This window comes from Copidosoma floridanum, unplaced genomic scaffold, assembly GCF_036245765.1.
Source record: "Copidosoma floridanum isolate Cflo_tuat_1 unplaced genomic scaffold, Cflo_Japanese_pri ptg000016l, whole genome shotgun sequence".
Taxonomy (NCBI): domain Eukaryota; kingdom Metazoa; phylum Arthropoda; class Insecta; order Hymenoptera; family Encyrtidae; genus Copidosoma; species Copidosoma floridanum.
Genome location: NW_028321893.1, coordinates 8967018 through 8983651, shown reverse-complemented (window position 1 = coordinate 8983651; position 16634 = coordinate 8967018). Strand labels below are relative to the sequence as shown.

The 16634-nt window shown below is 35.4% G+C and overlaps 2 protein-coding genes across 5 annotated transcripts in view; both read right to left on the bottom strand.

The window, feature by feature from the left end:
• Positions 1-16634, bottom strand: part of LOC106641666 (uncharacterized) — a 180643-nt gene that overhangs the window by 80325 nt on the left and 83684 nt on the right. The gene's annotated exons all lie outside the window — the stretch shown is intronic.
• On the bottom strand, positions 2057-4514 carry LOC149374670 (uncharacterized). Its single transcript, XM_089592387.1, has 4 exons — positions 3179-4514; positions 2583-2948; positions 2273-2494; positions 2057-2208 (listed from the first exon to the last, which is right to left on the bottom strand). Exons 1-4 carry the CDS (start codon positions 4512-4514, stop codon positions 2057-2059), a joined length of 2076 nt encoding a protein of 691 aa, XP_089448513.1.

Genomic DNA, 16634 nt, shown 5'->3' with positions numbered 1-16634 from the left:
TTAGCCCACGTGCAAAGCAGAGCTCAAACGTGTCTCCCATTGATTTAAGCAAGAAGGAGAGCAAAAAAAAAAAAGCCACCTAGTGACCTTTGCCAGCTGTGTCCAATCTCGCGCCTACCCGGGCCATCGCACTTGAAGACTGTGACCACTGACCTCTAGTGCCAAGATCCATTGCAGGACGACGACAATCAGAGAACAGCCAGCAAACAGATCACCATCACCAATGCGTACCGGGAGTAGCGACAAGGGTGGTAAACAAAAAGGTAAAGTAGCTATCTATTTTCAAAAAAACCATATCGAAAAACCACATAGTGAAACCATCTAAAAACATGTGGTTTTACCACTCCGTTTTCATGTGGTTTCTTGTCTCAAATCAACATGTGGTTTTTAAGTAAAACCATGTGGTTTTTACAAGCTTTTATTTTAATAAAAGAAATTATTTCTACTTAAATTTAACTATTTAATAATCTTAATAATGCATCAACAATGAATAGAAAAATAAAACAGACGAAAAAAAAAACCTCTAAGGTGAATTGAACTTTGGCTAACAGATTCTTAGCCAAGTATCTTATCCATTGGGCTAGAGTAGATTTAATTCTCGTTTCCAATTTTGTGTCCTTATAAGGTACAGAAGGCACGGTATTCTCTTATTTGTATTTGTACATAACTAGTTCGTTACATATAAACTACAGTATAATCGTGGGAATTTGTGTATGCTATAAACAGTGCCAGCCTTAGCTACTCCGGCGCCCTCGGGCAATTTTTAGATGGCGCCCCATATATATATATATATTAGTATGTATATACAAATGAATAAATTTCAACATCACTATAAAGTATATATTAAATAAAAAATAAAATCATCAAAGTTAGTCATGAATCAGCAAAAATTTACTCCAATTAGAGTTAAAAACAAGAAAAACAGACGGAAAATCATGAAAAGTTGATGTTTACCATAAATTTGTAGGTTAGATTTAAATTTTACTGACCTGTATCTACAGATATATCCGTAGCTATAGGTAACTTCGTTTTGTTCACTTATTGTATTTTCAGATTGTTTAGAATCTGTAAAGAGTTATTCTGTTGCAAAAGAATTTTACTCATTACAGACGATGTTTTATGAACGGCTTCCCAGCTGATTTATCCAATAAGCTCGACCTGATCAAAAGTAAGGTAAAAGACCCAGTTATGAGACAGGTTTTTGATATGAGTCGCGTATTATAAGTGATTTTCGTCATATAAACGGTGTATTATCCTAATTTTCAATCAAATAAATAATATTTACTGTCAAAAAGTAAAAAAATACTTGAATCTGACTTTTAAAGTGTTAGATATTATTAAAAATTAATTTTATGTTCGTTGTTCACATGCTCTAGTTTATGGAACATTGATTTATACTATGACCCGGTGTTCCATAAATTTGCCCCTATTTATGAGACATAAAAAAAAATGGAATCAACAATCTTATAATGTATATATTATGTTTATTAACATATTTTACATAAAATAATGCACAGTAATAAAGTATTTAATAGCTTGTTATGTATTTTAAAACTAAGTAAATTAAAATAATTACTAATAATAGTAGGATCGGAAATACACAGGTAAATCTCGAATCTAAATATTAGACTTTGAATAAACAATTTAACGTTAAATGCCAATAAAAAGATAAAAATAAAATCGTTAAGACTCTTTTTTCATTTCTTCTTGTAGTTTTAAAATCTGTTCTTGAATATTTTTTGTCATTTCTTTTTTTTGCATCAACAACTTTTTTTTCTTCTCTTGCAATTCCTTTTTTTTTTCAGCTTTTTTTTCCTTGATTTCTTGCTGTCTTTCCTTCTCTAATTTTTCGGCATACCAAGCATCAGACGTTCCCGCAGAGGGTAATCTTGGTTTATTTAAGCCTTCTACCTTTATTCTCTTTTTTTTCGGTAAATATTTGGAAGGCAATGTAAATGCATTTTGGAAACTGGCGGTAATAGCATCTGTTAAAACATTTTATACATGTTATTGTTCATTATTTCGATAAATACGTATTTTATTAAAAATTGTTCATTTATTTACCATTTGACTTGGGCCTATCTGGCTCATTTAGAGTGGATTGAACATTGCTTATTTCTGAATTATTTTGAGGTAAATTATTTTCACTAGAAGTCGACTGTAAATTATTTGATGCAGATTTATCTTTGCTGGCCTTAATAGAAGTCACTGAAATATATTTACGAAAGTTCAATTACAATGACAACATGCATAGTTTAAACGTATGGCATACCTGTTTGATTGATTTCTGAGCTTATCATAGCAAGATTTGGCGATAGTTCTTGCAAGACATTATGCGGCAACTGTTCAATTTCTTTAGACGGCTCAATTACACTTGTGGCATCATGAAGGTGAAAAATATTCGAGGTTTTGTTGGGTAAATTAATACTTGATGATGGCTCACAAGTTAAGAGTATTTCTTGTACCACGTACCCGTTTTCATTTCCTTCACTACCTACCGAAAGAAAGAAGCAGAAAAAATATTTGGTATATTAAATGCATATGTAACTGCAAAATTTTTGCAACATTGTAAACTAACTAACCAACTTGAATTATTTCTTGATTAGAAGTTGTTGAAATCAACCGATTGTGTGAAATTTCACTTGAGACAAAATTTTTTTCATTCTCTGACCCATCTAAAATAATTGCACCATTATCATCCAAAGTCAAAATACAATTGTCTCCAGATTCGATATAATTACTATTATTATTGGAAAGACTCATTTCACTCGTTAATCTTTCATCGCTGAATTGTAGCACCTCAATATGCTCTTGCTCTATGATACTACTTTGTTTTTCAAAACTATTATTTTCAACAATTACTTTCGGTGGTGCCACAATTTTATATTTAACACCTATCAAGGCTTCTGCACTTTTTATTTCAGGTTTGCCCTTCTTCCTTATCTCATCTAAATATATTAAAATAACATAAATCAGTTAAAAAAATTTTTTTTTAAACTGTGAATGTTTATCAAAGTTGGAATACTAATAAAATTTTACAGCGGTAATAAAAATTAGAATCTTAACTACTTGGGAAGATTTCATCGACGACATGTAAAAATAAACATATACATTTTTTATAAACAATTTAAAAATAAATAAAAATATTTTAAAAAAAAATTAGTTAAAAACTAATTACTTGGCAGGCTGTCATTTTTAAGATAAAACCAATACTCAAAAAGGGATTTATTTTCAATGTCGTTGGTCCATACTCCTTCAGCTTCGCTGTCTTGAAATTGTTTTAACAGTTCTTCGGATAAGTAATCATCTAAGTTTAATCGATGACTGTTATTCATACTTGAAGTCTTTTCCGTCTGAACACATTTTGAGATTTGTTTATCGTTGACGCAATCGACTGATTTTTTCTTCTTCTTAGACAAAACATCGTATTCTATTGCCTGAGGATTGAATGGAACGAGACCTGCTGCTTTGAATCCACTGACAACAGTACTGCTTTCTTCTTTAAAATTATCAAGTGTGAATTTCAAAACTTTTGAAAAATTCTCTTTGTTGATAACGTTATCATCATTTGAAGCTTTCCACAGAAGAACAGATTTCTTCCACGTTTGTTTTAGTGGATGAAAGTATGCAATGTCTAATGGCTGTGTTATGTGAGTTGAATTGGGATGGAGCGCAATCAACTCAATTTTGTTTTCTCGACAAAAAGAAACTAAAGGAAGTGTCATGTGAGACGAGTGCCCATCTAAATATATGACTACAGGAAACTCAATGCTCTCTTCTAGAAGCCATGGGTAGAAAACATTAGTAATGTACTCGTAAAAAGATTCAGTTGTCATCCATCCGTTATCTGAAATTCCGAGACCCCATCCAGAAGGGGTATTTTTGATAACTTTCGTGGGAATACTTCCTTTATACGAGTACATTACCATTGGTGGAGCTCGAACACCTGATGCACTGTACATGAAGAGAACTGTCAAACATTCTTTTTCTGAACTAACAATATTATAAACTGAGCGAGCTCCTTTTTCAGTCAATACTTTGTTGACACTTGGATTGAGTAATATGCTCGTCTCATCACAATTAAATATACTGCTTGGTGACATGTTTAATAAATTTTTGCTTTTTAAGTAATCCTCTTGTTCTCGGAACCATTCCTTTAAACTCTCTTGAGTCACAGAAGCTCTTGCTGCACTTAAGTTTTGAACAGTCCTAATGGACAAATTGGGATGTCGCCTACGAAAACCGTTGTACCAACTTCTTCCAGGTCGGTTGTTGATGAATACAGTCTCCCTGTCAAGGGATATCAAAAACTTTTGCACGCTATCAAGGAGTTCATTTTTCGTTACTGGACAACCTCTTGCTGCTCTGTACAAAATCCAGTCAACTATTTTCTTTTCTTCTGTTTCCGATAAAATAGGAGGTGGTCCAGTCTTGCTTTGGTTCGGATTTTGCTTCTTTCTTGATAAAGTCGACACAGGTACGCCAAATGCTTTTGCAACTTTTCGAAGTGACATCCCAGAATCAGAGGCTTTAAGAGCATTTTTTAAATTAATTTCAGAATAATTTTTTCTTTTAATGATTCCCTTTTTTTTTCCTCTCTTGTTATTTTTCTTGATGACAACACCAGATTTGTTTACTTTTGAGATTTCACTTTTCAACACTTCATGATTGTCTAATTTTTTTCTGGTTTTCATCGTGCAACTTTCTCAATTTATTTTAAAGCAATCTGTTCTATATCATACCCTTTTTCTGAATTATACAAACAATCTAAAGAAAAAAATACAAATTTCTCGTTATAAGTATTCTACGTAAGCATTACTTTATAGGTTAGAAGAACAACTTTACCTCAAAATCAGCGTTGTTTCAATTACATGTATTTTCACGCATCAACAAAGTAACTTTAATATTTTTTCTTTATTAGTAAAAAAAAACTTTCACAAGTGATTGTTTAAGTACGATAAACAACCAAAAAACTTATTGACAAACGCGTATGCTTGTTGTCTCGTAAAATGGTGCAATGCAAGTAAACACCTTAGCCTTAGTTTATGGAACACGCACTAGACTGTCTCATAAATAGGGACAACCCTGTCGACGGTGTATAGATTATGAAACACTCGAATATTTTTGAAAATTATTGAAAAATTAAATATATTTTTTTTTATTTACGTTCTAGGATTGTAATATTACAAACAACTAGTTTTTTACTATACCTGGAATGCTTTTGATTCTCTAATACGGTAGTTTATAATGGGCATGTGAACCTATACTATGGTACGAATGGAAGCCACTCATAGAAGAGACGCGGTGCACTTTTACTTTTTATTTTTTTTTTCAAATAAAAATCTTCGCAAGTTAGTTTTAATTCTTACAGTTTTATTGTACCATACTTATAAACAAAAATAAATATTTCTACCGTAGATATATATGGACGAATGTTTTTAAAATTAAAGATTTGTGGTGGTGTCTCATAAATACGGACAGTGTCTCATAACTGGGTCTTTTACCTTACAAGTTATCCGCGTGGGAATCTTCGATAAAGTGTTTTTTTGCGATAAACACGGCCAATGACTGTTCTTGTGGCTTTTTTACCGGCGCCTGCGTTGACACTGCCGACAAGCTCGACTTGCGGTCAAAAGTCAAAGTTTCCCGCGTAGGAATCTTCGATAAAGTGTTTCTTTGCAATAAACACGATCAATGACTGTTCTTGCAGTTTTTTTATCAGCGCCCGAGCTGACACCGCCGCCAAGCTCGACGTCTTTATATATATAAATATCTGCAGTTATTGGTTACTTCGTTTTTTTTGCGTATTGTATTTCAAGATTGTTTAGAATCTGTAAAGAGTTACTCTGTCGCAAGACTAACTTTGAAATGACCATTGAAATGATTTTTAAATGTGTATCAGTTCTATTAACATTTTTTATTTGTAATGTGTTTTTTCCACAGTATGATTGAGCATTCTCTTCAATTGCAGGTACACAAATGCTTCTTGATGTCTTATTTATGTGCCTGCCGTTCCAAATCTGAGTCCTTTTATCGTGTTCATTCCTGAATTATTCGATGCATACAGCAGGATATTTTTAGATAAGTGTAAAACAATTTTTTCTCTTTTAATAAATCGTACAGATAATCATCATTGCGAGGTACTTTGTGATTATATTTTGCATTAGGAGATGCTGGTCGGCGGAGAAGTATGAGTCGGATCACTGAAAAATCAAGAGTATTTTATCAATTGATGACGAATCTTCATAACTCAATAAAATCGTAACTCTGAAAAGTTCCTATCAATGACAAAAAGCAGCTCCCAAGAGAATAGTATCTATAATCATAATTCTAATCCTGATTAAGTGACTTTTTGACATTTGTTTAATGAGACTTTTTTTGTTTTTTTTTGAGACTTTTTGAGATTTGTTTTAAGACTTTTTAAGATTTGTTTCAAGACTTATTGAGATCTGTTGAGACTTGTTTCGTAGTTTTTAATTTTTTTAAATTTTAATAAGGTCCATTTTGATATTTTTTAATTTCTATTTTATTTGACACAAAAAGAATCTTTATTAATAATAACAACAAAAGAAAACAAAGTATTGCATTGGCACTAATGCCGTAAAGAGTTGTACAATTGCGTGATAACACATCGGAAATCTTTTTGGTTAATTTTTTCCGCATCATCTACTGTTTCATTCACGAAGTCTATAAAAGAAATGAAAAACATACAAGATGTATTATAGGAATTGTAAAGTAATTTGATTATTTTAGTAAAAAGAACTGTTCGAATTACCAAAGACAGCATTATAAACTGCTGGCGGCACTTTATTCTTTTCTCCGCGTCCTGTTGGAGTCATTGTTTTTAAATTATTTTTTCTAACTATAATTAACATCAGTTTTCTTGGCATCTTTTTCACATCGTGAGAATGACGTGATAAAATTAACTGGAGCTCATCTTTATTGATGTATACATTCGAATTCTGACGAAATTCAATCTATTCAAAAAGAACAAAAGTATTTATTGAAAATCCAATTAATTTTCTATCTTAAATCATTGATGATCACATGACTGGCAACAATTTAATTGTATGATTTTTTCTTAATTATTTTTCACATTTCATTTTAAGCCATTTAAAAAAAGTGTATAGAATACTTAAACAAAAAAATTCAACGGAATGAGTTCACGAAGCACGCCTAACCAGTATAGTGATACATAAAAAAACGCTACATTTTTTAAAAATGCAAACCTGTCCAAGCAAGTTAGTACTGACAAAAACAGTACGTTTTTCAGGGGTAGAAGGAGCAGCAGTAGCGTCGGCAGCAGCTCAAGGAGCAGGGGTAAGAGGAGCAGCAAAAGAAGGAGCTGTAGCGTTGGCAGGAGGAGTAGAAGTAGCGTCAACAGCAGGAGGAGCAGTAGCTTCGGCAGCAGCACGAGAAGCAGGGGTGGGAGGAGCAGTAGTAGCGTCGGCAGATGGAGCAGGAGTAGCGTAGACAGCAGGAGGAGCAGTAGCTTCGGCAGCAGCACGAGAAGCAGGGGCAGGAGTAGCAGCACGAGGAACAGGGCTAGGAGTAACAGCAGTAGCGTCGGCAGAAGGAGTAGCAGTAGTGTCGGCAGGAGGAGCAGTAGCTTCAGCAGCACCATGAGAAGCAGGGGTGGGAGGAGCAGCAGAAGGAGCAGCAGATGGAGTATCAGTAGACTCAGCAGCCGATGGAGGAGCAGATGCGTAGGCAGTAACAGGAGTAACAGGGGTGGAAAAAGCAGCAGTAGCGTCAGCAGGTGCAACAGTAGTAGCGTCGATAACAGGAGCAGCTATAGCATTGGCAGCAGCACGAGAAGCAGAGGTAGGAGGAGCAGCAGGAGGAGCAATAGCGTCTACAGGAGGAACAGCAGTAACGTTGGCAGCAGATGATCCCTGTTTAAACATTTATAATTTAGTAATGCTTGTCACATGCTCTAATCAAGTAATAGATTAATTAATACGCACTGCTGGAGCACTGTCATTCGCAGCACTTTTTTCCTCTTTTTTGTCCTCGATAATGGTTCCATCACATAGCACTTCTAATCCTTCCAGATAATTCTTATCATCTAAATTAATTATTTTCGTTAAAAATAACCTTTTCATCAATTATTTAAGAAAAAAAAAATAATTAAAAGGATCCATTTAGTATGAAAAACGACAATATAATAAATTAACTTACAACTTTTTTTATAACAGTTGCTTTGTAAAATGAACCTCCCCATTTTGCGTAGCAACTCTTCCATCTTATTTTCATGTCGGTACTAGGTATAACAGAAAATTCACCTTTATCACTTTTCCACAAAACTAGGCAATACTCAGTCATATTACTGCTTTGAACGTGCTTTATTTAGCAATTATTGTGATAAATAACTATATTTCTATGAAAAACTCTTATATTTTTCTGCAAAATTCTTTTACTGTCAAAATGTTAGCGACGTCTATTTTTCACTTGAGTGAAAATAGACATAATAAATATTTAACAATTGAACAAAAACATGTGATGCAGGATAGTAAACATATATAGTACGTTTTATATACAGGCACATTGTATATGATGTTTTGACATGTAAGTAAAGAATAACCTGATTGTCTGCTGCGGACAGTATGTCCCATTAGACTTAGGTAAAGTATTGTTGATCTCTTATAAACGTAATATTTATATTAACATAACCTTAAGTAATTGGTCAACTATATTGTCTCAGAATGTCAAAGTATTTGGTATTTAATAACACTGTGTTCCATATCACCCACAAGAAAGGCCACTATCTAAACTTGGAGTACGGATTTTTAGTGATATAATTTTCAGGTGCCTTCACTCCGTCCCAACATTGTAACAGTAGCAATTAAACAGCCGCCTTCTCATCCCGAGCACGATGCGTAAGAACAGACAAACAGGCCACCTTCTTCTCATCCCATAATACGAGCAACGGCTTAAAAAACGACTTCTTCTCCTGCGGGGCCTAGAACATTAGGGGCAATCGCGCATGGTGACTTCTTCTCATCCCAGCTTCAACGCCACGGCTAAAAAGATACCATCTCCATGCCTCCAACTTGATGCAGTGGTGACCATCTCTTCTTCTCCTCATACAATATCCAAAGTTTAAATATCACTAAAACCATCTTTTCCTCTTTCTCGATCTATTGTAGCAGGCAAACATCCGCCCTCTCTGTATCCCATCCATGGTGCAGAAGAACAATTACGCGGGTCACTTTCTCCTCGTCCTAGCACCGAAGCAGCAGCTCGAAAGACACCTTGTCTTCTGACGTAGCCCAAGACAGAGGGACGAGCGCACACATCGACTCCTCCTCATCCTAGTACCAACACTACGGCTTGAAGGATGCCATCTCCATGCTTCCAACTTGATGCAGTAGTTCCCATCTCTCCTTCTCCTTATACAATATCCAAAGCTTAATTACCACTAAAACCAACTTTTTCTCTTTCTAGATCTTTTGCAGCAGGAAAACATTTGCCCTCTCTTTATCCCATCCATGGTCCAGAAGAACCACTACGCAGGTCACCTTCTCCCTATCCTAGCACTATAGCAGTGGCTTGAAAGACACCTTCTCTTCAATGTGAGGCTCAGTACATAGAGACAAACACCCATGTAACCCTTTTACTAACCCGTAGAAGTTTTTTCAAAGTAAATAATAAAAAATATGTCATAATGCTGTAATAACAAAGGCTAATGTTATAGAATTGTTTTGTAAAAGTCATAATCAGAGATGATAATCGATATATCCGAAATATTTGAAATATGTCTGTATATTCGTGTTGAATTGTCACTCAGAGAATTTCTCGATCGTCAAAAATACTTTGGTAAGTTCTCGTTGGTCGAAAAGATTAGAAAAAGCTCTTGATACGTCGTCGAAGGCACTTAAAAATATGCTTTGTCATTGAAACGCGGTCTATATAGCTGTCCATCGTCATGAAGCACTCAGAAGAGTTTTTGAATGTCTAAGAACACTCGGAGGAGTTCTCAATCATCAAGAAGCAATCGGAGAAGTTCTATACCATCGAAAAGCTTTGGTAAGAGTTTTATTTGTCTAAAAACTCTCAGAGGAATTTTTGATCACCGAGAAGTACTCGAAGTACTCTGGAGGAGTTTTATACTGTTAAAAAGCGCTCGGAAAGGCTCTTCAATGTTAAAAAGTACTCAAAAGTATGTTCTGGTGTAAAAACAAACTTGAAAAAGTTTTCGATTCCCGAGAATCACTCGGAGAAGTACTCGATCGTCGAGAAGTACTTAAAGGAGTTATTATTAGTCAAAAAGCGCTCCACGGAGTTCTCGAACGTCAAAAAGCGTGTAGAAGAGTTTTTTATTGTCTAGAATCACTAAGAGGAGTTCAATATCATTAAAAAGTACTCGAAGGAGTTTATAATCGTCAAAATCCACTAGGAGGAGTACTCAATCGTCGAAAAGCAATCGGAGTTCTCAATCGTCGATAAATGCTTGTTAAAGTTTTCAATCGTTAAAAGAAAGCCAGAGAAATTTTCAATCGTCAAAATGAACTTGGAAAAGTTCTTGGTCATTGAGAAACACTTGAAGGAGTTCTAGGTAGTCGATAAGCGAACGGAGTAGTTCTTGATTGTTGGAAAGCACTCTGAGAAGTTTTTCAACGTGTAGAAGAGCACGGAGGAGTTTCCGATCGTAGAGAAGCCCTCTGAGGAGTTTTTGATCATTGAGAAGCGATTAGAGAAGTTTTTGACCGTCGAAAATAACGTGAAGGAATTCTCGATCGTCGATAAGCGCATGGAGTAGTTCTTGATCATCGAAAAAGTCTCTGAAAAGTTCTTGATCGTCGAGAAGCAATTTAAGAAGTTCTTGGTCGTCGAGAAACGCTTGGAGAAGTTCTCGATCATTAAGAAGCACTTGGAAGAGTTTTCGATTGTCGAGAAGTCAGAAGCACTTGAAGTAGTTCTCGATTGTCGCAAAACACTTGGAGGAGTTCTCGATCGTCCAGAAGTAAGAAGCACTTAGAGTAGTTCTCGATCGTCACAAAGCATTCGGAGGAGTTTTCGATCGTCACAAAGCACTTGAAAGAGTCTTTGATCTTTGAGATGGACTTGGAGGAGTTTTTAATGGTCTAGAAAAAAAAGCACTTGGAGTAGTCTTTGATCGTCGCAAAGCACTCGGAGGAGTTTTTGATCTTCGAGATGCACTTGGAGTCTTCGATCCTTGAGAACCATTCGGAAGAGTTTTTGATCGTCGAAAAGCACTCTTAGATATTTTTTATTGTATAGAATACCATGGATGAGTTTTCCTTCGTCGAAAAGCACTTAAAGAAGTTCTTGATCGTTGATAAGCACTTGGAGGAGTTTTTGATTGTCGGAAAGGACTCTGAGCAGAGCATGGAGGAGTTCCCGATCGTAGAGAAGCCCTCTGAGGAGTTTTTGATCTTTGAGAAGCGATTGAAAAAGTTCTCGGTCGTCGAGAAGCAATTAGAGAAGTTTTCGATCGTTGAGAAGTGATTGAAAAAGTTCTTGGTCGTAGAGAAGCAATTAGAGAAGTTTTTGATCGTTAATAAGCACACGAAGGAATTTTTGATCGTCGATAAGTGCACAGAGTATTTCTTGATTATTGAAAAAGATTCTGAAAAGTTTTTGATCGTAGAGGAGCAATTAAAGAAGATCTTGGTTGTCGAGAAAGGATTGGAGGAGTTCTCGATCATTGAGAAGCACTTTAAAGAGTTTTCGATTGTCAAGAAGTCAGAAGCACTTGAAGTAGTTCTCGATTGTTGCAAAACAATCGGAAGAGTTTTCCATCACGAGATGCACTTGGTGTTCTTGATCATCGAGAATCACTCGGAGGAGTTTTTAATCGTAGAGAAGCACTCTGAGAAATTTTTTATAAAAAAGAAGAGCACGGGGTAGTTTTCCATCGTCGAGAAGCACTTGGAGGAGTTTTTGATCGTTAAGAAGCACTCATAGGAGTTTTCGATCAGTAAAATGAACTTTAAAGAGTTCTCGTTCGTCGAGAAGTGAGGAGCACTTCGAGTAGTTCTCGATCGTCACAAAGCACTCGGAAGAGTTGTCAATCGCGTGATGCACTCGAAGGAGTTCTTCATTGTCGAAACTCACTTCAAGGGGTTTTTGATCGTCGAATAGCACTCTGAAAAATTTTTAATTGTATGGAAGAGTACGAAGGAGTTTTGGACCGTCGAGATACACTTGAAAGAGTTCTTGATCGTAAGAAGCACTCGGGATGTTTTCGATTATTAAGAACCACTGGGAAGAGTTCTCGATTGTTGATAAGTAAGGTGCGCTTGGAGTAGTTCTCGATCGTCGCAAAGCACTCGAAGGAGTTTTCGATCTTTGAGATGGACTTGGAGGTGTTTTCAATGGTCGAGAAAAAAAGTACACTTGGAGTAGTACTTAATCGTCGCAAAGCACTCGGAGGAGTTCTCGATCGTCCAGAAGTAAGGAGCACTTAGAGTAGTTCTCAATCGTCACAAAGCACTCGGAGGAGTTTTCGATCATCACAAAGCACTCGGATGAGTTTTCGATCGTCACAAAGCACTCGGTTGAGTTCTCGATTGTCGAAGTTTTTGATCATTGAGAAGCACTCGGAAGAGTTCTCGATTGTCGATAAATGAGGAGTGCTTGGAGTATTTCTCGATCGTCACAAAGCACTCGAAAGAGTCTTCGTTCTTTGAGATGCACTTGGATGAGTTCTCGATTATTGAGAAGTAAGGAGCACTTGGAGTAGTTTTTGATCGTTGCAAAGCACTCGGAGAATTTTTCCATCACAAGATGCACTTGGAGTTTTTGATCCTCGAGAACCATTTGGAAGAGTTTTTGATCGTCGAAAAGCACTCTTAGATATTTTTTATTGTATAGAATACCATGGATAAGTTTTCCTTCGTCGAAAAGCACTTAAAGGAGTTCTTGATCGTTGATAAGCACTTGGAGGAGTTTTCGATTATTGAGAAGCACTCGGAAAAGTTTTCGCTTGTAGATAAGTGAGGAGTGCTTGGAGTAGTTCTGGATCATCACGAAGCCCTCGGAGAAGTTTTCGATCATCGAGAGGCACTTAGAGGAGTTCTAGATTATTGAGAAGTAAGGAGCACTTGGAGTTGTTTTCAATCTTCGAAAAGCACTCGGAGGAGTTTTTCATCAGGAGATTTACTCGATCATCGAGATCCACTCAGAGGAGTTTTTGATCGTCTAAATGGATTCTGAGTAGTTTTAAATCATATTGAAGAGCACGTAGGAGTTTTTGATCGTCGAGAAGCACTAGGAGTAGTTCTTGATCGTCAAGAAGCATTCTGAGGAGTTATTGATAGTCGAGAAGCGATTGAAGGCGAGAAGCGATCAAAGGACTCCTTGATCGTTGAGAAACGATCAGAGGAGTATTTGATTTTTTAGAAGTGCTCAGAAAATTTTCTAATTGTCAGGAAGCACTAAGAGAATAGTTTGGTCATTAAAAAGCACTCGAAGAAGTTCTGAACTTTTTAGAAGCGCACGGAGAAGTTTTCGATTGTCGAGAAGCACTTGGTAGAGTTTTATATTGTTAAGTAGCACTAGGTATAGTTATTGATGGTCAAGAAGCACTTAGATAAGTTTTTGATTATTCAATAGAACTTGGAGGTGCTCTTGACCGTTTATAAGAGTATTGTTCCACAAGCAGATTATTCGACAGGCAGGTTGTTCTGCCACCAAATTGTTACAATGGTGAATTTTTTTAATTAATATTATCTAATATGCAATTATTTAAAGTGGATTTTCTTGCTGGCAGAGCATTTTATAGGCAGAAAATTTTTAATATTAATTATTTAAAAAGTGAATTTAGTTATTTTGATAGGTATAAAAGTAAATTATGTTAACGGCATGTTGTATTAATTAAAATTTTTTGATAGCTAATAAGATTAAATAAATTGTATAAATGGCATTTTGTTTTACTGGCAGATTTATAATATTTTATTTTTATTTGTAGACAAATAGTTGTACTTATTTTTTTTTGCGCAGATTATTTTTATTAAAATTAATTATACAATTTAATTTATATACACTATTTGACAGATAAAATAGGCATTATTATATAATTACAAATGTTATAATAATAATTATCAATTTATTAAATTCAAACATTTTGGTTCTAAGAAACAATTAAATTTATCTTTGTTTTGATGAACATCCCCTTTTATGTGCTACTAAGCCACGACGCTTGTATTTCTCGCCACACCAATCGCAGAAGACATCTTCTCCTCCTGGGACACAGGTTTTCTGATGCCGAGATAATTTTCCAACAGTTACTTTAATATTACAACGATCGCATGCAACATCCACCGGTTTCTCATCCATCCTATGAATTGTTTTTAAGTGCCTCATTAATGTAGATGTAGTTGAAAAATACTTATGGCACAAGGAGCATATATTGTTGTCTTTATTAAAGCTTTCCTCGTTGTGCTGGCATGCATGCAATAAAGCGAAGCATTTGTTTTTTGCGGTGTATGCGCATTGAGGCTTAGGGCAGGGATAGTTCTTATCAACATGAGTTTGCACTGTTGCGTAGATTTCTGGATTACCCGGGACCCATGAAACTGCCGTACCTGGGCAAATACAGGTCACAAACTTATGAGCAGATGACTGCCAAATTGGATTCCCAACATTCACTGCCTCGCATAAGTTCACGCCGGTATTAATTACTTGGTGGTAAACGTAGTCGCGCAGATATATGAGACAGCCAGGGGGTTGAACAACTGTCTCATACGGCAGTCCTTGAGATGCGAGGTATGCTGGAGTCAATGCAATATTTTTATGGTGTATTGGTGTGGTATATATACCCTGGGTATACCCTGCAATCCACGCACTGCAGTTTTCACCAGAATCACGCAAGTTTTGTATGGATTCGCTCACTTTTTGACTCAATTGGTATGAGTATTGAGGGTGAATAAACGTCCACAACTTATATGCATTGGGTAACCCCCAATGCATAATATTGCATGAGTCTAAAAACCCATCCTCTATGTGTATTTCCGTAAACGAATATTTACCTGCTAAGTAAAATGATGGTATGTTTACACCAGCAGATAATTCTATGTCTCTATTTCGTTCAATAGAAATGTGAAGAGGCATCTTTCCTAGTAACGAAGGGGTCATTGATCCTCGATGAGCCATGTTCATGCAATAAATTAGTGTTAATTGCCCTTCACCGATCAAGTTCAACACCCAATTTACTTTGGCATCAGCTTTCGCTAATGTCAAAGGCTTCTCATTCGTTGTCTTTTGACCCTAAAAAATAGATATTTTAATTATAATATCAATTCTTACAGTTTGTTCCCCCACTACCTTTCCCAATATTGAATTATTTTTTTGAAATATCAGATAATTCGATTTGGTAAATATTTGTTCTGACATGAATTATTTTTATAACAAATAGTTAGACTTGCCATAATAAAGTATTTGAGTCGAATGCGAAAAAAGTAGTAATCAAAGTTGCTAGTCATATATTTGTCAAAAAGCCACGAGACACGTTTAGCCTAGAGCACACGTATATGTGTATGTATTTGCTATGTGAGTTGCTGCTAGCGATCTCTAATGGTTTGAAACGGGTTGAGCTCTCGGAAAAACCATATAGTTCTGTATACAAAGTTAGTAAAATACGTAAGAATGATGTTTCTAAAATCTTAAAGTCAAAGCATACTTTTGACTAACAATATTGGTGAAAGTTGTAGATAAGAAAAAAAGAAGTTTATACGGTCAAAATTGACGAGGATGTATTCAGTAATTATAGTTTTGTACATGATGATTCATGTTACCAAAAAAAGGCCTGCAGGACTTTAAACTGACATGAATTGCGCTTGCGCTGCAGATGACAAAGAAAATGCAACGTATTATTTTACCCGTTCTGCTACGTCATAATTACTTTTAACAATACTATTCTTGCACATATTTTTATCAAGTACAGTTATTTGGATTTTTAATTTCTCAATCTACAATTTTTACGCATGTAACAGATCAAAATAGTGTCAAATTTTAAGATCCAGGGGAAAAAAGCTAATCGTACATAGAATTCATGCTTTAGTGTTCCAAGAGCTAGCAACATTTTCACCACGATTGGCGCTTCAATCGATTTTCGTATCCCCTCTAAACGAACTCACATAGCGTATAATCTGCATAATGACTGTTCGGACAAAGTATTTTTCCAAAGATCATTATTGCTGTAATTATATTTTTAATTCATAAAAGTTATGGTAACTCTAAAACAAGGGGGTTCAGCTGATTTTACTTCTAAAAAAAAAAATTTAATTTTTTAATTTTTTTTTCTTTTTTTTCCTGAAATATAACTTGAATCCTTATGTAATGCCATACGTAAAACCATATGTAATGCCACATGGCTTTCCTGAAGGTATTACAGAAGTAATCACACATGGAATTCCGTCTTTCTTTTTAGGTGGGGAGGGTTTACAAACAAATGAATAACACGTCAAAGCACATTATACTTAATACCTAATAAATTATCGTCATCCTTTTATGTGAATTAAGCATAACTTTTTACCTTAGCGTATCTAAAATAGATTTCTTATAATAAACATTTTATTAACGTAAATGTTATATTTTGAAGGCCTATGGACATATACACTCAGTCGTAAAATGCCGGTAGCAAGTTTGTCAGAGCTTTGGAAAATAGT

Excerpts from the sequence above, each read along its gene's own strand:
- LOC149374670 (XM_089592387.1), bottom strand. The coding sequence starts at position 4,514 with ATGTCACTTCGAAAAGTTGCAAAAGCATTTGGCGTACCTGTGTCGACT. Across the intron at positions 2,495-2,582 it reads TCAAGAAATAATTCAAGTTG|GTAGTGAAGGAAATGAAAAC; the intron begins GTTAGTTAGTTT and ends TTCTTTCGGTAG. Across the intron at positions 2,209-2,272 it reads CTCAGAAATCAATCAAACAG|TGACTTCTATTAAGGCCAGC; the intron begins GTATGCCATACG and ends AATATATTTCAG.